The sequence below is a fragment of the Pongo abelii genome, chromosome 3 (assembly GCF_028885655.2).
Source record: "Pongo abelii isolate AG06213 chromosome 3, NHGRI_mPonAbe1-v2.0_pri, whole genome shotgun sequence".
In the NCBI taxonomy this organism is placed as follows: Eukaryota; Metazoa; Chordata; class Mammalia; order Primates; family Hominidae; genus Pongo; species Pongo abelii.
Genome location: NC_071988.2, coordinates 142570512 through 142592535, shown reverse-complemented (window position 1 = coordinate 142592535; position 22024 = coordinate 142570512). Strand labels below are relative to the sequence as shown.

The window sequence follows — 22024 nt, the reverse complement described above, 5'->3', positions numbered from 1 at the left end:
GAGCTAACTGAGCAGCGCACCCGCCACCGCCGCTGCCGCCCCGTGCGCCCGGCTCTCCCCGCACCCCTCGCGGCGCTCCAGCCAGGCGCCTGTGCGACTCGCGGCCGCCCGCGAAGCCCGCGCCAGCCCCGCGGGTCGCTGCGGCATCCTCCCGCCGCCCAGCCCCCGCATGCTCCCTGCAGTTTAAAAGGACCTCCCGCCGCTTTCCGGCGCTGCCCCGGGATTCCCCAGCCCCGCGCGGCTCCCTACTCCACTTCGCAGCAACTTCGGCGGCCGCGCGCCGCCCGCCCTCGCCCGCCTTTGAAGTTTGCTGTGCCGACCGCAAAGTTGGGACACTTCAGCGGATTGAATTTTTCTCTTTTATCTGCCTCGGTCCCCGCCCTCCAGGCTTCTTGTTCCTGGATATTGGTGCTTAGCATCTTGGCAGGGTCCGGGGACGTGGACTATTTCGTACACCACACCTCGGGGAGGGATTTTTCCTCTTTTCCCTACGAAAAACAAACAGATCTTTTTAAGGTAAGTGGGGAGAGGAAAGCAATGCCCCAGAGCCCCGACGCCTTAGCCTGCCACCCCGAGACCTAGCACAAGGAGCGTTCACGCCCGAAGGGTCATCCGAGATGGGGGCTCGAGGCACGCGCCCCCAAATTGTCAGGGCCCAAGAAGCTTCTTAAGGGCGCCCTATCCGTAGGAGCTGAGGGCATGAGGGGCAGGAGCAGGTTTCCCTCGTTTTTTGTTTTTGTTTTTTGTTGTTGTTTGTTTGTTTTTAATTTAGCTGCTTTCGAACTGGGCGGCCCGGAGAGATGTGAGGAGATGGACAGACAGCGCAAGGGCGGGGAAGACCTGGGACCGGGAAGCTCGGGGTGCGGTGGGGTCCGGGGAGCCGCGGAGCCTTTATCCCGGACTTAGCGTGGACACTTACTTTGCCCGCCTGCCAAGAGGGCTGTTGCCTCCCTCTCCAGGTTCATGCCCTCCGCCCGCCGCTAGAGAAAGTCTGCGGGACTGGGGTTTTGCAGAGGGCGTTTGCGTGTAGGGCGAAAAGCTAGAGGTCCGGGCAGCGCACGAGTTCTTGGTGGGCGTCTGGGAGCTGCGCAGCCGGGGCCGGGAGTTCGGTTGGCCCGACCCCCAACCGCTCTGGCTCCTCATTTGTCCTCTGCGTGGTAGGCAAGCATCGTTATAGAAACTTCCTCGGGCTGAGCGAGGTGGCCTGGGACCGGCTCATACTTTCTTCCGGAGAGCAGAGCGGCCACCGAGGTGACGCCCCCTCCGGCCCCAGCCGGGAGACTCGGCTTCGTGCCCTCGTCCTGTCTGTGCGTGAGTTGGGGTTCGCTCTCACCGCGTTACCTTTCTAACTGAGCGGAGTCGCCGCGGCCCCGACAACCTAGGAGTCCGAACGAGTGATTGCAGGTCCCAGCTGTTTTCTTGGAGGCACTTTGCAAACTGCTGAATTTGGGGTGCGGTTTCGTTGCATTGTGCGCTCTCGGTTCCCCTTTTTTCCCGCACCGTATCCCAGGCCCAGGCGTGAGAGCTCCCCGCACTTCCCCGGACCCGCCCCGCACCAGCTCCTCGGAGTTTGCCGCGGGTACCTCTACGCTGTCTCTGAGCTGTCCCTCCGGCCAAGTTGCGGTTCCCCTCCTGGCCCCCTTCGGGGCGCTGTCCATTTCTTGCTCTTGGGTACGGGTTGCTCCCTAAAACCAAGACCTTGAGCGGGAAATGAACCTGAGTGTATGTCTGGGTTTTGTTGTTGTTGTTATGTTTTTTCCTTCTTTTCTTTAAATTTATTTACAGAGTTCTTTTTAGCAACTTTGTTGGGTTGATAAATTTGCTTCTCATCTGTCGATCCCGCTAAATCTCAAAGAAGCGTTTATTTTTTCATTTAGTTGCTGCTCTCCCCAAACACACTACCCTCTCTTTCCCCCCTCCACCCCTCCTCCTCCTGCCTCGCTTCCTGAACCCTTTTTCTTTTCTGACGGAGGGAATCTCCACACCTCCTCCTTTCCTCCTCCCACCCGGTCCCTGAGCGCCTGTGAGAACCAGGGGAGTCATCAATGGAAATAAATAGGACCCCGCTCCATTCTCCGCCCCCTTCAAACAAGTAAAATCCTCCCTGGGCTCGCAGAAGTAGAGATAAAACATCCCTCCCGAGGGAGCGGTTGCGGGGGATTTGATGGGATTGAATTGTTTTATTATCTTGAAAGAAGTGATGGATGGATCCGAGAGGGAATATGTATATAAAGCAGAGTGTAGTGAGGGCGATCGGTATGATTATTCATTATTGTTTGTTAAGAGTGATAATAAGGCCTCAACCTTCGCTCAGACTGTGTTTATACTTGGGTTTGAGTTTATGTCAGTCTCTTATTACAGTGGTTTCAGAAAGTGAAAACACCAAAACGGTATTAATTCTTCAGTCATTCTGCATATGGGATTAATCAAATGTCAAAAAAAGATACTGTCGTTTTACTACAGTTTTAATCTATGAACTTTTAGAAGGTTGCACTCTTATAAAATGTCATTGGCCTCCATCTGTCTTCTTAAAGTTTAAAAAACTTGGCAACATAATTAATTATGGTCCCAATTCCCATTTTCAATCTAAACCTCTGTATTCAGGATTATATTAAAATACCCCATCATTTATTCCTCAGAAGTGACTCTTATGAGTTTAAATTCTTGGAGGGGAGAGAGGGACAACTGGGAATGAGGGGCCTAGGAGTTAGAGAAATTAGTACTATTTCAGATTTCTCTAAAAATTCCTTTACTTCTTCCTTTAAAGAAAGAAATTACAAGGTCCTTCTTTGCACAGTTCGTCACTTCAGTGAATGCCCTTAATCTTTACCACACACTTGAAACATAACAGCTTGCAGCCTTGTCTGCATTATTGCTTTCATTTTTGTGTCAGGACATTTTATTCATTAAACCTGTATGTCAAAGACTTAGGCTCAGTGTGGCAGTAGCACTCTGTTTTAATTAGTAACTATCATAAAAAAGAAGCTAGAACTCTGTAATAGGCCTAAATTGCCATGAATTATGTGTGGTTTAAATTACGCATTTATTTCAGCAGAAATGAAACCGTGAATATAAAACATCTTTTAATCACTTGCAGATACAGCTTTTATCTCTTAAGATGTAACAAAATATGTAATTGAAAAATATCCTTCTAAGGATAAGCGAAGCCCCCACCCTCAGTTTATTTGTCCTGGGTCTGTTTAACATTCATGTGGTAAAGTATGAATGTTAAAGAGTAAAGACTATTGTCACAACATTGCCAATACCAGGTCGATGGAATGCTACCTTGGAAATAGCCATAGTAGGTCAGTCGTCAACTTAATGTAGAGACTTTTCCAGTTGGCTGCATGAACCTTGTTGTTTCAGATTTTAGTTTTCTCACTTGGATTTATCGACCAGACTCTGTTGTGGAAGGGAAAAAAATGTATTTTAAAACTCTTAACAAATTATTTGACATGAAGGGGAGAAAAGTAGAAATAAAGTGTATCTCTTCTTTTCCTATATTTATTTCTATAGCAGTTCTCTTCAGCCTATCTAGAGGTCAGAATTTTTACTTTAAAACAATGTGTTTTTGTTGTCGTCGTTAGGACATATCATTTTGGTATGATGGATTAGTAGATATTGGAAATGGAATAATGATGACTGAATCAACCGAGAGCATAGGAACAGAGTGTAAATTCCACATCATATGTGCTCATTAAAATTATTTTAATCTCCTTTCCTTAGTTTCTCCATGATAAGGTGGTCGATAGTGACCAAGCAGTGCTCTCTCTCTCTCTCTGTCTCACTTTTTTGCTCCCTGCCTTCTTGTCAGGTCTTGCTTTGGGGACCCATACACCTATAGTAGCAGCTGAACCTTGCCAGTCAGTCACCATCAGCTAATCACTTGGAAGAAAGTATGTCTCATAGTCATCTGTATTGGGTCAAAGGCAGGGATACCCAATATAACCAACAAAATACTTCAACTAATTCATTTGACCCTGAAATAATATCTAGAACCTCTAAATGTTTATTTTAGAATGATTATTCTAAAGAACACAATTTATTCTTCCCCTGTGGGCTCATAATCATTTAATAGAAGCCACAGCGTGGGTTGATAGTAAATAGTAAACCACATGAAATCTTTGCTTTGAAAGCTGATTTTAAAATCAAATCCTCCAGGATTTAAATACTCTATTTTAAAATACTTTGCATTTTATTCCCTGAAGTTAGGATAAATTCTGCTGTATTTTTCCACTGTATTACAAATGTAACATTACATGACACTCAGCATGCATGCAGTCATGCCTCCATGTTAATTTCCTCCTAGAAAAAAAAGTAAATACTTTGCTGCTGCTGTTAAAAAATGATCACGTAGTATGAGACAGAAAACCAAGAATGCTAGTATTTTATTGTATCATATGGTGGTGTGTTGACCATAAACTCAGTTATATTTTTGTTGAAAATCACGCCATTTCAGTGTAAATCTGTTTGCTTGGCTGTGTGTATTTCACGTATTTCTTGCCTCTTCTGAGATGACACCTGGCATTTGCTGTACCAGTGCCTAAGCCAGTGCCAAAAGCAGGTGTATCCTTGGCTGCTTCCTTCCTAAACACACAACCCAAAGAAGCAATATCCACACCTTTCCCCTTCCTTCTGGTACTTTACTAAAAACTGCAAACCAACAAACACATGAATTTTAGTCTTTTGAAATATTTGGAAAACATGTAATATATAATGTTAATTCCCCCAATAAAAAAAAGTTGTGGCTTGTTTTGATTTTAAAAATTAAGGGTAACAAATTAGATCAAGGTGGTATAAAAGCAAACTAGCAAAATGTGTCTGTAGATTTTTCACTTTGGGATAAAGAGACAAATTTGACCACAGAACAGCTGGGTATTTGGCCCTATTACAATGCCAATTTTTTTCAAGGAACTCATTGAGTTAACTTCGATTTAAACTTCACTTTAAAGTCCACAAACCTCAAGTTTATGAGAAAGGTATAGAAACTTTCAAGATATGTGTCGTTATTCTTTCAATAATTTCCATATCCTTTGGAAACTGATTTATTTTAGTAAGTTAGTTAATAGGTCTTGGTTTTCACTTGTTAATTTTTTCTGTAGCAAATTTGAACATGACACATTTAATATTTTATATATTTCTCTGAAGTATTTATTTTTAGCTTCACTTATGAAAACTCTGAAATGAATCTTTTCTTTAAAAAAATATGGCTAGAGGTAGTAGTATAAATGTATAATTTGTCAAATGTCTCTTTTAATTCTTTTTTTAAAATAATTTGCTGTCCTTTTTATAGTTAAAAGAAAAACTTTTTTAGGAGTAATGGTTAGGTTATATAAAGTTTGGAGAGTACTCAATAAAAATATGATTACACGTGATTGGGAATCAACTCATTTGAGTGGAACTCTTAGACACTGCCTCCACAGCATGGAGACTTTTAAATATAAAAAACAAATTATAAAAACAATTCACAACATGCATGCATGTTTGCTTTCTAATTGGAATGATTTCAGCTAATATCACAAATAGTGGTGACCAGCTGAAGTAAATGGAGACTGTGCAAGTTTCTGTCAGTGTTTCTTCTCTCTAAGCGGAAATCAAGGTAAACACCCTCTTCTTCCAGCTGTGTGCTCTGAGAACATATATTCCACAATCTAAAAACATAGCCAAAAATATGGACTATATTCAAATATGTGTTTTATCAATAACTGAAAATCACCATATCTTGTCTTCTGAGGCAATGCTCTTATATACACAGTTGTAGATAAAATAGGAGACTGAAATTTAACATTTTCTAAAATAAGCAGTAAAATCTGAACTCATAATTAGACCTGTAAAATATGATATCTTGTTTTTGAAATCACCATGACTGTTTTTAAAATTTATAATGTAGGAACTATGAACACATTGGTATATACAAGACAGACAATGCCCTATCCTGGCAGCTGGCAAACAAACTGTTGGCAGACAGTTAGGGGTAGTGTTGTGGTACTTACTTGAAAATACTACATTTAAGAGAGAAAAACTAGTATAATAGGGCCTGATTGATTTATTTAGGAATACTTTGTCCAGTTTAGCTGTTACAAGTGTATGGTGACTTCTGGTGTGTAGATGGTTATAATTTATATATTAGAAATACATATACTGCTGGATCCTGTAATTGAAGAGAGATTTGTTGCCAACAGTGGGACAGACCAGAAACACCAGCGCTAGCTAAGACACGTAGTAAACTGGGGAAAAACATCAGTCGTTTATCTCTGTGCCTCCCTGAGTCTCTGATATTGTTAGTTCTTTGGGTGCTATGAAAATATGTTACTTTTTATGGAAAAAGAAAACTGCCTCTTAAATGAGAGATAAACATTTAACACTCTAATGATAGCAACAGCAGGATTCACCATACTAATAGAACTAACAGATGGGTTACATGAGAGATGGCCTTAGAGGTACCAGGGAAGCCACCCTGCTCCCAAGGCCTCTCAGGGTACCAAAACACTACCTGAAAAAATATGCTTTTTTTTTTAACTTTTAAATTAATTTTATTTTTAGCTTTTACATTAATTAATTTATATTTAACTTTTAAATTAATTTTATTTTTCAGTGTCCTCTATAAATATGAAAATATCTCTGCGATGGGAAATGGGTAAACTGATATCAGCTAACATTTTACAAAGATATTTTAATAACTAGATAAAGCCAGATCACTTAAGACAACATTTTAGAGAGGGATTATTTTATACATATATATGTATAAAACATATGTAAAATATATGTGTGTGTGTGTATTTCATTCTTTACACATAAAAGTGAATATAAATAGATCTTTTGGTATTTCCTTCTTACACCATAATGGGCAATTTGTGCCCCACAATGAAGCAAAGAGGACACCCCCTTTTAGAGACCTCTGCTTTACAAGGTTGACACTATCAGAAGCTGTCCAGGAATTAGAAAAGGACATTTGAAATTATCTTTGCAAGGTTAGGCCCAGTGAATATTTGCATTTAAAAGCTTGTCTTTTAATTACAGTAAAGTGGAGGATACAAGATATTCTTTTAAACAATTGAAGTGAAGGTTGCCCATTGCCTCTAAAATCGTACTGAACAGATATTCAGCTTCTGTTAGTGTCAACCTTGTAAAGCAGAGGTCTCTAAAAGGGGGTGCCCTCTTTGCCTCACTGTGGGGCAAAGATTGCCTCATTATGGTGTAAGAAGGAAATACCAGAAGATCTATTTATAGTCACTTTTATCTGTAAAGAATGAAATCAAGTTTTGTGAATATTACTTAATACTATATAAATTAACAAAAGCACTCTTACTCAGGATATCAGATGGTCATGGAACAACAAAGAACGGCAGAGGTGACAGCGTGTATGAAGCAAAATTAATGCAAGATAAAAATAATGACATTCTGCTAGGTGCAATGGCACAGTTATAGTCCCAGCTGCTAAGGAGGCTGAGGCTGGAGGACCACTTGAGCCCAGGAGTTTGAGGCTGTAGTACACAATGATCTCCCTTGTGAATAGCCACTGCAGTCCAGCCTGGGCAACATACTGAGACCCCATCTCTAAAAATATAATAATAATAATGACATTATAATCAGCCCTGTTTATAAAACACCCCTGAAATTAACCAGAAAAAGATTTGAAATGTACAATTATATCTACTGTAATTATCTATGATGCTCATCCCAGTGTAGAGAGCTTTTAAGTATTTTTTAATGTATTATAAGTATGTATGTGTGTATACAGACACACACACAAACCCATGCACATGCATACACATTTTTTTATTTTTTTTATTTTTTTTTATTTTATTTTTTTTTATTTTTTTTTCTTTTATTATTATTATTATTATTATTATTATTATACTTTAGGTTTTATGGTACATGTGCGCAATGTGCAGGTAAGTTACATATGTATACATGTGCCATGCTGGTGCGCTGCACCCACCAACCCGTCATCTAGCATTAGGTATATCTCCCAATGCTATCCCTCCCCCCTCCCCCCACCCCACAACAGTCCCCAGAGTGTGATGTTCCCCTTCCTGTGTCCATGTGTTCTCATTGTTCAATTCCCACCTATGAGTGAGAATATGCGGTGTTTGGTTTTTTGTTCTTGCGATAGTTTACTGAGAATGATGATTTCCAATTTCATCCATGTCCCTACAAAGGACGTGAACTCATCATTTTTTATGGCTGCAATAATCAATAGCTTACCAACCAAAAAAAGTCCAGGTCCAGATGGATTCACAGCCGAATTCTACCAGAGGTACAAGGAGGAGCTGGTACCATTCCTTCTGAAACTATTCCAATCAATAGAAAAAGAGGGAATCCTCCCTAACTCATTTTATGAGGCCAGCATCATCCTGATACCAAAGCCTGGCAGAGACACAACAAAAAAAGAGAATTTTAGACCAATATCCTTGATGAACATTGATGCAAAAATCCTCAATAAAATACTGGCAAACAGAATCCAGCAGCACATCAAAAAGCTTATCCACCATGATCAAGTGGGCTTCATCCCTGGGATGCAAGGCTGGTTCAATATACACATTTTTTTAAAATCACAATTCTAAGAGGTTTGGAGACCTCAGACCTCAGACCGCACATTACTGAGTGAGAGGCGTTGAAAAGAATTGAGCGAGAAGCTGAAAAAGCTCTCAAATTAGTCACTATTTTCAATATTATTCTGTTATTTGTAGAGGTATTTCATAATTCCTCTTTTATGTATAAATGCATATTGTGCCCCATTATGTTTTGAAAATATCAGTAATCTGAGAGTTTAAAAAGTTCCATCCAACATTTTTCATGTATATTGTGTTATATTTTGAAGTTTTTCTTTGAAATTATATTTTTTCTTAGTAATGTTGTCAGTTATTAACTAATGTTAAAGTTGTTTCCATGCTTTGAATTTCACAATGGAAGTGGAAATGATTCTATTTATTAATAATAATAATATATCTTTGTATAACCCTTGATTGTTTACAAGGTGCTTCCACATCCATCACTTTCCTTAACCCTCACAGCAACCCAGTGAGGAAGATATTCTATCCTTCTACTCCTGATAAATCTGACTTACCTAAACTCACATAAACTTTTTAAATAAAGTTGTAACTCTTTGGTTTTAGAAGGAAAATTGATGAAAATGTTTAAAAGCTTAAGCTGAGATTAGTTGCCAAATTAATTTGTTTGGACAATTTGCTTAGAAGTTTTTTACAATTTGATTATTCAGAATACCACTTATTTAGCCTAAATCCACAAGACCATAATTGTAGACTGTCTATGCACTCACTGTTTGTTTTTGGTAATAGTTAACTTCTTAGGGAATTTTTAAAGGGGAAACTGATTAAACTCTTTCACTTGTAAATAATTATTTCAGGTAAAACAGAAACAAAACTTACCTTTGAGAGTAAAAAACACCAGTTCCAAATGGCACAAAGGGCTAACAGTGATAAATAATCCCCATATCTCTCCTTCCAGAAGGTTAAAGTCTTTTTTAATAGGGGAAATCATTGAAAGTGAAGTCGAAAGTCAGTCTCTGAATATGCGTAGGTTCTGATGTAAACCTCCCCTGGCCCCCCCACACCCCCAATCACCATTTGCTTAGATTCTCCTCTAATCATAAAAGGTAAACTAGGTTATCAGTTTACTTTATTAAGTCTACTTATAACCTGAAATCATCTCTTGAAATCAAATTTTCTCTCTTCAGCCCTCCTTTTAATTAGTCCTACTAACCCAGTCATTCAAATCTGGGTATTACAATGTTCTAAGATATGCTATTTGTTGAGTTTGATTTCTCCTCTCTCTCTCTCTCTCTCTCTCTCTCTGTGTGTGTGTTTATGTGCACATATGTGTAATAGACAAAGCCTTTCACATACCTTGGAGACAAGTTATCGGAAAAAGGAAATAATAAAACATATTTTCTTCAGTAAATAAAGCCCAATAAGAAAATTTGGGATTAGAAAAATAACTCAAAAGTTTATTAGAGACACATAACCCATGATATTGAAACATATTCCAATTACTATGGTAGCTGCAATCACTGAAAAATCAATAAGCTGCAGAATCCTCTGTGAAATTCGTAGCAATTAATAATTTACCTATCAAGTTGTTCCATTATAATGTTAATTATGTGGCATTCTTCAGAGGCAAGAGTTGAAGTTAGATCAGTTCTAAGATTTTTAAAATTATTTTTAAATTATTTTTTGAAAATTGGATGAAATTGTACATTTCAGCAAAACAAGAGTGCCTATAAACATATAGAAAAAAGATACTCCAAAAATTCCAAAGTTTAAAACCCTTTAAAATTTAATAAGAAAAATAAATTCAGATAATGAAAGTATTTATACACTCAACACTTCAGCCACCAAACTCAGTCTATAATTTTTTAAAACATTTTCCACATTTAAAGTTTATTCACACGTACAAAGCAATGACAACAACCAGGCAGTTTCGAGACCTCTTTTTCTCTTGGCAGGCTCTATCTTGTGTAATGATCACTGAACGTTGTTGACCGCGACACTCACCAGCTGCAGCTTTTTCCTTAGTGCTTCCCTTAAAAAAAAAAAAAAAAAAAAAAAAAGAAAAGAAAAAAAATAGGAGAAGAAAAACCACACCTAACTGTATATCTTACTTCCTTGGGGGGGAAAGGATTACATAATTGTGGATCTGAATTCCCATATTGTATCAGTACTTGTGGTTTGTCATCTCTCTAATTGTTGTAAGTTTACATGCTTGTATTATTTCATCACAATTTGCTATAAACTATTGAAAACGACTGTGGGATCTGTCTGTGTTGTTTGCCTTTTGAAAGTGTACTTTTCTTTAATCATCTCTTAATCCAGAAATAATAATGCAGAACATCCCAGGAACTGACCCTGATCCTCAGTGCTCTGATCCCAACACGTGCATCTTAAATCCTTTGCTAGATATAGTGCCTAAAAAGCCCGAGCACACTCGCCTTTGAACCAGTGTTGATCAGTTTTGTTTATTAAACAATGTTGATGTCCTCAGATATGGTGTATGAAGGATAACAAAAAGCGTATTAAGAGTTTACAATTATTTTTGAGATTATTTTTTAAAATCTAACATCTTGGCCTTTTAACTCTGTGCTTCTAATCGGTCTCTAATTGAATAAGGTCCTAATCTTTTACCTGACAGGTAAATAAAGATGGAATAATCTGATGCTGAAACTCCTTCACATATCTCTGTTTTAAGAGCAAGTCAAGATGTGTTTTTTGCTGCCGAATAAAATGTTGCAACCAGTTTGAGAAACTGACTTACACTATTTGAAGATAAATAGAACCTTTTTAATTTTAAAGAATATTCATATCAATTATTTCATTTAATCTCATAACAATCCTGGGAATAATTGTCTCCATTTTTTAGATGAGGTAATTGAGATTGAAGGGGATTAAGAGGCTCAAAGTACCAAAGCCGATCATGGTTTAATCAGGACCTCTTCAACTTAGATCTGTGACTCAGATCTTACTCTAAGTTGAGTGATCTTTTTCTATTTTGCTTTGGCAGCCTTTAAACTGTTTCAGAACTTGAATAAATGAATAAATGCATGAATAAATGAATAAATACACGAATAAATAATAAAAATTACATAATCGTTGGCCGGGGGATGGTGGGGGAGTAAAGAACAGACCAAAAAATAAATTCAGGTGTTTGCAAGAAAACTCAATCCTGAATTGACGAGGAACTCAGACATGGGAAGAGGTCACCTGAGACATTGAGCTATGAGCTAGGAGAGAAGAGACAGAGAGAAAGAAAAGGAAATGATATGTTAACTATTCTTTCTCCAAATTGCGAGATTGTGGACGTGAGGGCGATCTGGCTGCGACATTTGTCACCCCTTTGATCGCCAGGGTTGATTCAGCTGATCTGGCTGGCTAGGGATGTGTCCACTTCCTCCCTTCCTGCTCCATGTGCATCCCTCCCAAAGCTGTGCACTCCGCCAAAGAGGATGACCATCCCCGATGAAGGAGGACCGGTCTTTGGTCAATGGTATATGAGTAGCTGCGCTCCCCTGCCAGAACCTCCAAACAAGCTCTCAAATTACTAAATTATTAGGAACCAATGTCTTTGGAGAATATTTTCTAACCTTTCCAGAGGTGTTTTTGTGTGTTTTGGGGGGCCTTGGATTTTATAAGAGGGCTGGTAGAATAAATACATACTTGAAGACTGTTCCTTTTAAGTTACTTTCTTTTACAAAAACAAGTTAACTGCATACTTATGTGCTCTCCCCTTTTTTCTGGAAATAATATTTCCAGGGCATGGAAAAAGTTTAACCCTTTTAACTCTTTAAGGTCCCTGGTACATCTACTCATTCATCTATCTATGGATTATGTTAGCTTTATTACAGTTTTTTAAAATTACTATTTTGGTTATGTCTTGTGCTTTGGCACTGGAGGCCACCACACATCCTTTAATAGTATAAACACTTAGGCTTTAGTGCTGACCCATCAAAAGAACTGCTGGGGACCTTGGGGGTAAAGATGAGGGAGAGTTGAAGCTTCCAGACCACCAGATATTTGGGTAAATGTGGGATTAGGCCCACAGAATGAAGCATCACTTTTTTTACTCTATGCAATTTATTATTCTGTAGTAGTAATAAATGGTTTCTTCTTGATCTCATTTTATTTATTAGTAGTGTTTTTGCAAACTGTATTAAGTATATGAACAAACTAGAAACTTTGGTGTAATTTTGAATCTTGTCACCATCTCCTAAATAGTCCACTGGTCCATTAGTGGGCTTTGTGATAAACACAAACTGCTTGGGGGAATAAACTTTTTTTTTTTTAATGTAAAAAAGGTAGGCTGGGCACGGTGGCTCACACCTGTAATCCCAACACTCTGGAAGGCCAAGGCAGGAGGATTGCTTGAGGCCAGGAGTTCAAAACCAGCCTGGGCAACCAATCGAAACCTCATCTCTACCAAAACTAAAAAAATTAGCTAGACATGGTGACACGTGCCTGTAGTCACAGCTACTTAGGTGGCTGAGGTGGGAGGATTGCTGGAGCCTGGGAGGTCAAAGCTGCAGTGAGCCATAATTGCACCACTGCACTCCAGCCTGGGTGACAGAGCAAGACTCTGTCTCAAAACTAAAAAAATAAAAAAAAACTAAAGAAAGAAGGTAGAGAAAAGAGAAAACTGAAATAGTATGGATATAATAATAGTTCTTAGAAAAAGAAAGGATATGGGCAATATCTTTCATTCATACCTCTCCCTAAATAGAGGTTTAAAATATTAAAACTTGGTAGTCAGTGAAAATTAAAGATCAGAAAGTTCTAACAATCAAAATCCTAGAGATGAAAATCCTACTGCTGCTATTACCAGATTATAAGTCTTCATAGTTTGGGAGTTTCAAAATAAAAATACATGAGAATCGTGAGATTGGAAGAGACAGACCCACCCATCACCTGGCTATTCAAGTGCAGTCCATGAACTGTCAGCATCAACATCTCCTGGGAGCCTGTTAGAAAGGACCATTCTCAGGACTTACCCCTGACCTGTTGAACCTGAATCTGCATTTTAATGGGAAAACAGCGATTTCTGTGCATATAAAGATTTGAGAAGCACCCGTCTATGCCATTCCTGTGCTCAGATCAGAATAGATGCTAACCAAACCAAAATTTACATGATTTCAGAGGAAAGAGGCCCTCCTGAGTAATATGCTATTTTTGTTCTTATCAGGACATTTTTGTGTTCTTAAAGACAGAAAAATTACACCAGGCTCCTGGACCATCCAGCACATGCCATCACTGTATGGCAGCCATGCCAGTGGATATCCATGATGTCCCCTTCAACAGATTAGAGATATGCTTCCAGACTACTTAGGTTTCTCACAATAACCTGTTATATATAAGTTTAGCGCCCATAAAATTGTCAAAAGCATTCATATTTTATTTGCTATTTAGCCTATATTCTCTCGAAACAAATTCTGTACACCAGCAACAATAGTCAACTTGAATGTTCTTTTTCATTTATTCGTTATGCACCCACAAAATGTCATGAGTATCTGCTTAATGTTGGGCTCTGTGGTCAGTACTATCTATCAGTTATAGTACTTGTAGATATATGTAGGATTCCTTTTCTACCCTTAGGAAACTCCAGAATGTGTACAAACAATTTAAGATGGTCTTCAATAGAAATATGAGCATAAAAAAGAGCACAGCCAAATTTCTCTGTCATTGTTGAGGACTGAGTCTTAAAGAATGAGTAGACATTTGCCACCCAGAGAGGCAGTAAAGGCATCCTAGCAAAAGAAGTGGCCTGTACCCAGGCTAGAGGCACTTGCTGGGAATATGAAGCAGAGGGTGAGGAGCTTGTAGGAAATGAGTGTGACGGAGTGCAGGGCTTGAGAGTGAAGGACCTCATGGGCCGTAGACTTCATCCTCTGGGTAATGGGAAGCCATCTGACTTTTAATTTTTTCGAAGAGTGAAACAGATTTTTGTTTGTAAAGTTGCCAATGTCAGTACTGTAGAAAATGAATGAGAGATGTTGGAAATGGGTATGAGAGCAGTTAGGTGAGACGCAATAAGTGGATAATTTGAGACATTGGCAATTTGGATAGAAAAGAGAACAAATTTGGGAGAATACGCAGCAAGTAGAGTGGCAGGATTTGAGGATTAGTAGGACATGGGGATTGAAAAGTCAGATAGTATGGAAGTCCCTAGTTTCGTAATTGGAAAGATTGTGCTGCTGCACTGGCACGTCCTGATTTTCATGCAGCATCTTCGTTTACGCTTCAGCCGCCTCGTCAGGACCTACTGTTCACTTCAGTCAACAAACACGGACACCGAGGCTCGGAGCAGTTGCATCATCTGCCCACAGTCACAGTGGCATGGAAGCATTCTGGCAGAGGAAGGAGTGGAGCCCAGATTCAAGTTCAAGCCTGACTTTCAAGTCTGGCTCGCAGAGGTGTCCGCTGAGTTATTTTACACTCTTGAGGGTTAGGTGCCTGGGCTTCAGAAGAACGAATTTGAAGCTAAGAATTAGCCTTGAGGGTTTGGTAAATAGCCGCCCCTAACTTCTTTGCACAATACAGAAATCTTGGGAATTTTTCTGATGGGAGATATTTCAGATTGCTTTGCTGTCTGCTGTTAGCTTCTTGAAAAGAGTATAATTCAGCAAATATTTATCTAATGCCTACTTTATACAAGAAAACTAAAAACAGCTATGTAGGGAATATAAAGGGGAGTAAAAAGTAATTTTTGTTCATAAACTTGTGTTATACAAGCCCCATGAAGAGCTTTTTTATAGGGACAAGAAAAATATAAAAATAACTATAATTCAAGTGAGACGAGAAAGTAACATAAGAAACAAAGTCTTTGGTTTCACCAGAGGACTGTAATTCCACCTTATTGGCCTCTGAGGTTCCCAGGAGACTTGCAGTAGGCACTTAATAAACACTGGTTGACTTATTGACAGTGTACAGGGAGAGCTCAGATAACAAACCATCTAAGTAAACACCACACTGTCGCAATCCTATTAAGAATTTCTCCGGAGATTTTATAGCACTCTGTTTTGGGTATCTCACTCCGGAAAGTCAGGAATCATCCTCCCTCTGTGGGAACACTTCCTACCTTTCAAACTGCTTCCTTCAGTGGAATGGCTTTGTCAGATATGCCTTTATGTTGCTGAGCTCCAAGTTCCTTTCCCTAAAACCATGCTGACAACGGGGACTGGCTGGGCCAGCCGGAGAGCCTCTAATCTGTCTCATCTGATAATGGACATCGGAGCATCTGGTGTCCTCCCTGGGTTTAACGCTAGCCAGTTGTTATTCCTCACCTGACCTGACTGCTGGGTCTTGGTGAGCCAGTGCCTGTCTTCCAGTCCCTGTGGCTTGGCAGCGTGTCCCTCTTAGTGGCTGATGGTTGCAGTTAACTCAGATGAGGCAGGTTCCCAGGTGCGAAGCCTGGGAGACCAGTGTTTGTCTTTCTGCTGTCTCTTCCTCAGTGTTCTCATCTGTTAAAAGTCCCTTCTGGTTCCAAAATCCCATGACTCTGTATGGCTTACTCTTCATGTGAGCCCTTGCTGAAATATTCCTTCTTCAGAGAGGGTTTCTTGACTGCTTAGCCTAGAAGGGCCCCTTCTTCCCCAGCCTTCACCTCTCTACAGGTCCTCTTTAGTCCCTTAGCCTGTATCATTTTCTTTAGAGTGCCCTCTAGGATCATTATATTAATTATACTTTGTTCTTTACTTGTTTTTCATCCCTCTTATCCACTGAGTATAAGCTCTGCGAGCTCAAGATCTTCACACATCTTGTTCGCTGCCTTATTCGCAGCACGTCAGGCAGTGCCTAGTACACAGTAAATGCCCTACTTATATTTGTGGAATTACCCACTCCATAATCTCACCACACTTGCTCTTTTTCTGTTATCACTGCCTTATTGGTGGGTATCGCTTACTACATCACTGAAAGCTGGGTTATAAAAGATTTCTTTGATGGAAACTTTAGGGAGGATGCAACCCATGTGTTTAACAGACATTGCCAGTAGAATCACCAAGGCAGTTTTTAAAACCAGGTTTGTTATAAGAACACAAACATCTTTGAACTTGAATCATGTTAGGTACCTTGTCTTGTTAATATGGTGAGTAGAACTAGAAAAACCTTTTGAATGTTTAAGATCCTTTAAGAAGATAGTACATATGGCCTGAGATAGATGGAAAATATACAAAAATTCAAGGTCGTGCCTGAATGAAATGATTGATAGTTTTTTAGAATCTTTTTTTCTTGCTGTAGTATTCTGTTTTAGTCTTTCAGTTTTATCCTTGCTGTTACTAGCAAACAAAACCAGTAGTTATCTCAATTCAGAAGAGATAGTGATGGTCCGATTTGATCCATCAGTATTTAGTGAGCATTTAACATGTGTATTGCAAAATGTATGAAAAGATTGCTGACCTGCCCTGTAGAGTATTATACATCAAAGCTTGGTGTCCATCCTGAAGACACTGCCAGTCACTTCCTTACTCTCTCTAGCCTGGTTTTCTCAACTGTCTCGGTGACTGCAGTCAATTCCCTCCTTGTGTTTTCTTCACTGAGCTCACCATCTGCCACTTCCCTGCTGGTGCCTGTGTAGTTCGCTACATTCTGGATTATTCCATGGCCTTTAGAATTCCTCCAGGGATGGTGCTTCTTTCCAAATAAGTGCCCAGTAGCATAAGTTATATGGTATTTGGCAGGTGTGAGTTTATAGGAAGGTTCACAGGTTTTATTTAGCCTATCTGTTTGGATACAGTTTATGAAGAGGTCTGGTCACATATACCAAATAGTAATATTTTCTGGTCAGATTTTCTTCATACCTTCTGTATCTGTCTTTCTTAATTCTGTTTCCTGCTCATTTACCACAACAACCACTTTCCAGGACGAAAATTTGCCTTTGGACTTCTTTCTCCTCTGGGTACCTTTAACAAATGGGTTGGCCTCAAATAATATGCATCCCTTCACTTAAAATTTAAGTTCAAAGAAGCAACTGCTGGGGTGTGTGTGTGTGTGCATGTGTGTATGTATTGCCTTTCTCTAATATGTCTCTGCAACCATCATGTATCTAACAGATCCCATTTCCCACCATGATAATTGAAATCAGTCTTTTTATTTTTTTAGCCACACCTCCTACTAATTTCCACTGTAGCCTTTCCTCATTTATGTTTCTCATCATTTAAAGAGAATGCCTTCCTCTTTTTCTCCTCTCTTCTAATACCTTCTTAAATATAATAACCAGTTTTTAAAATTGCATCTAAGGTAGACAGCTATTCAGGCTATTTGATGCCACCTGAAAAATTCTGCTTGACTAATTTATTTCTCTCATTTCTTCCACCTTTGCAGTACTTTCTGTTTGTCATTTTATCATATGCACGTTCCTATAATCAATGTGTTATTTTTTAGTCCTCTTTTTTCCTCACTTCCTTCCTCCAACTTACCTGCACATTCTGACAATCCAACTGCAAAGCATATCCCCAGTTTTTCCATTATTCCTCATCTCCTCTACAAAGTTGAAAAAACCACCATCTCTACCATGGACAAGTGCAGTAGCCTTCATCTGATCTTTTTGTTTCACAAAGATGAAGTTGTTTTTTGCTTTTAAAACTACCACTTCTCTGAAATCAATTTTCTACACAATAGACAGGGTTATTCCTAAAAAAGCATGGATCACTTCACGGCCTTTCCATGCTTAAAGAGCTTTCCACTCATGCCTGTAATCCCAGCACTTTGGGAGGCCAAGACGGAAGGATCACCTGAGCCCAGGGGTTTGAGACCAACCTGGGCAACATGGCAAGATCCCTTCTATATAAAAATAAAAAAAAAAAAACCAAGCTGAGTAAGGTGGCACACACCTGTAGTCCCAGCTACTCAGAAGGCTGAGGTGGAAGGATCTCTTGAGCTCAGGAGGTAGAGGTTGCAGTGAGCCATGATTGCACCACTGCACTCCAGCCTTGGCAACAGAGCAAGACCCTGTCTCAAAAAAGTTGGCGACGGGGGTCTTTCCAACACACTTAGAACAGAATCCAAACCCCTTAATATGGATGTAAATCTCTATGTGATCGGCACTTGGTCTTCCATTCTTCCCTCACCCACTCTGTTCCACACTGATGTCCTTTCCTTTTGTCAATACCTCAAGCTTAGTGCAACCTCAGTGCCTTTGCATCAGCTATTTCTCTGCCCAGAATGCTTTTTCTCCTGACATTTATTTGCTTCATTGGCTTCTTCTTATCATTCAGATGACAGCATAAATGTCATCTCCTCGAGGAAAACTTCTCTAAATACTCAATCTAAAATGCCCATTACCACACTGTCTTTCACAGAAGCCTATTTTAATTTTTAGCATAGCTGGCAGCAATAGTGTTTTCTTGTGTATCTGTTTTTGTGTTGCCTGTCACTCCCACTAGAACACTCACTTCCTGAGGTCACCACTGTTCCTAGAAGAGTACCTGGCATGTAGCAAAAACGTATTATATAGATATTGAATTAAAAAAATAATGAATGAGTGGAAATGCTGACATTGGACTCTGTTGGCTGGGCAGGTACATTTTGCCCCATAAATAGATTATAAGTTCCTAAGATATATATTTTTTCAGACCTCACATTACCCAGTTGAGTTTGGAGTATGACATCGATACTTGACAAACTCTTATTCTCTTCATTTTTTGCTCTTTTGGTCATATTTAGGTCTTGGTATCCTAAGAAATCCATGGAGTGACTTACTGAAGAGTTAACTTCTTGGATAAATGGCTATAAAAAATCAAATTTTTATGGTGCTACACACTGCAGTGACTCAATATTTTTTTATTGACCACAACAATTCATGCCTCACCTTCCAGGCTGATATGTGCTGTTGCTGAATGCTACTGACGTGCTGCCATGCTCTATCTTAGCTAAATTTCAGTAGAGAATGAGGTATGCAGTTTGTAAACTGCTTTGGGGAATGTTGCACAGGAAGTCATTTTCATTTTGTTGCAGATCAACAGGAAATAAGGCTTAGTTGCCAAACAAAAGCAAGAAAAGCAACCAAGCATATTATTCCTTCCTTTGGGGCTTTCATTATTCTAAGAATCATTAGCATCACCTAAGACAGTGGAAGTTATCCCAGCTATCTCAGTTTCACATATAGAGGACATTTTGATAGGAAGAAGGTATTTAGTATTTTGTTGCAGTTTTTCTTTGCATTCTCCCATACACTGCTTTTGAACTTTGTCATATCTTCTAACCACTCATCTGATATATTTTAACAGTTCTACTCCTTTCTTTATTAAAATGGGTCTGGCTTCCTGAATTACAGACTACTCCTATCTATGAGACATTTATTTCGGCCAGTTCTATTATTCATTATTCTTCTCATTGGCATTAATATTGATGGGAATACAAGATTACTTACTTTAAAATCTGATCCTCTTTGAAGTGATTCTGATTGTGTAGGCTTGGCCATCTTTTAAATTAGAATGCCCTAACGTTACCCCTGTTAGGAACTCTGCATCATGAGACTCAGAGGGAGTGCATGACAGAATGGAAACTTTATTCGAATCCTTGGCATGTTTTAATTTCACATTGCTTTTTTATATTAATTTAATTTCCTTCCAGAAGGAAAGTTGGCAGTCATTTAGAGAAGTGCTAAGGGAGGTTGGAATCATTGCAGTTGAAATGCATGTGCAGGTCCCTAATCTGTACGTTATTTGCATAATGAACTCTAAAACCCTTAATAATCATGCCACTGTGTACTGACAGCCTGCATTTAGAGAACTTTAGTGCACGAGTTCTGTACATAATGTCGGCTCTACTTCGTTGGGCTGGGTAGAAGTTGGCATGTTATCGCAGAGTGAGAGCTCACCTAGCATGTACCAGAGGAATCCCTTACTTCCATCTGCTTTATTTCTCCCTTTTCAGGTATGGAAATGTCAGCCCATAATATGCTGTATTTCCTTCAAATTTTTAACAGATTTGGATTTTTAAGAACAACTAACTTCAGACATTTTCATTGTTTGCAAAAGAAAACAAAATAAAACACCTTTTGGGAATTCAACTTTTGATTGCTGCATTTTTACCTCGAAGGAATCCGTACATCCACGCTGGCACATGGTGGACATTCAGTATTAAAGTGTACAGTCCCCTTCGCTTGCTGCCCAGCAATTCATGGCAGACACACGGGTCTTCCCCTAACAAAGCTATATATTTTTTTCTTACACCTAGACCAAATGCTTCAGATTTATTATCAAATGTGACATAGATGATTCAAACAAAAACAAATGCCCTTGAGTTTAAAAATAGAAATTTAAAAGACTAAATATTTGCACTTAGAAAGGAAAAGAAAATAACAGAAATCTCTGTGGCAGACCACTCCTTGAAATTATTCTCGCCAAATTATAATCATGCACTTTCCACTCTCTTTAATTAAACATTACATTCCATTTATTCTCGATACATTTGCTTCAAGTAAATCAGAATGCCCATCCTTTTTTGTCATTGTAAATGTATTTCAACTTCCTGTCCTGCACATGATCAGGCACATTAGATAATTTTTAAGCGAATCTCAGTGATACTATATGTTTTTTCAAATTTTATACTTTATGTTATATTTATACTGATGAATCTGATCTTAAATTTTATAATATATAAAGTGTGTAAGAGCTTGATGACATTTTTCACAACTACATTTATACATTTCTGCAAAGAACTTGTTGGTGATAGAGGGATGGAGAAATTTGTTTTGATCATATTATCACAGGTAGGTAAAGCTGTTGGCTGCTGTTCTGAGGAAGCTACAGTGATGAGAAAGGTCACAGTGCCTTAATTTATATCACGTCTTCTATTTTGAGAGCCTTGGACCTTTACATGAAAGCCCAAAAGAACTTTCTATCTACCAGATTTGCAATTGTTTGAATTGCTCAGATAATATAGCCAAATAGCAGTCTATAAATATTAAAGACAAGCTTTCTAGTGGTTGAAATAAGAGTCTGCTCTTAAATGTCTTAATTGTTTTATGTGGTAAAACCATTTAATGGATTTTTAAGAAAAAAAAATTGGCCAGATTTATTTCTTATCACTGTTCATACAATTTCAAATAATAAATGTTAACTAACTGAACCAGTGGTTTAACCCAGATGGGTAAATTGACTAGTTGATCTTATGTAATTGCAGATAAATTTTGCAAAATGACAGCAGTGGAACTGCTATAGACATTGTGGGGCAAGTTGAATTTTTGTAGGGTATGTTGTGCTTTTTTGTGATGAGAGAGGTAATTCTGGGTATTTAATTGATAAAATGAATTACTCAAACTCCCTTTAAATTTTTACTTTGCTTACCATTGACCGTTTTATAATTCACAAGCATTTCCACAGGTTTGTGGGAAAAAGATATGCCAGGTCAGTTGGACAGTATATTTTATCTAAAAGTTCCATAGAATATGAAGTTTAAATTAATGCTAAAGAAAGGCTTAGAATTGTTTGTACATGTTCAATTATCCATCATTTGCTCCACTCCCTACTCCCTGCAGAACAATAAAAACGCTTTAAATCTATTCACTGACATTT

At 38.9% G+C, this 22024-nt stretch overlaps 1 protein-coding gene across 2 annotated transcripts in view; it reads left to right on the top strand.

Moving 5' to 3' along the window:
- The first annotated feature begins 286 nt into the window (after positions 1–286).
- NDNF (neuron derived neurotrophic factor) overlaps positions 287–22024 on the top strand; it is a 37327-nt gene continuing 15589 nt past the window's right edge. The window contains exon 1 of one of the 2 annotated variants that reach the window (XM_002815100.5): positions 287–516. Coding sequence is in view for 1 of the 2 variants with exons in the window: in XM_063723624.1 (XP_063579694.1) it covers positions 14844–14920 (77 nt within the window). In the remaining variant the exon portion in view is untranslated. Of the gene's footprint in view, positions 517–14054; positions 14921–22024 lie in introns of those variants that run through there. The other variant, XM_063723624.1, reaches the window with a different exon arrangement.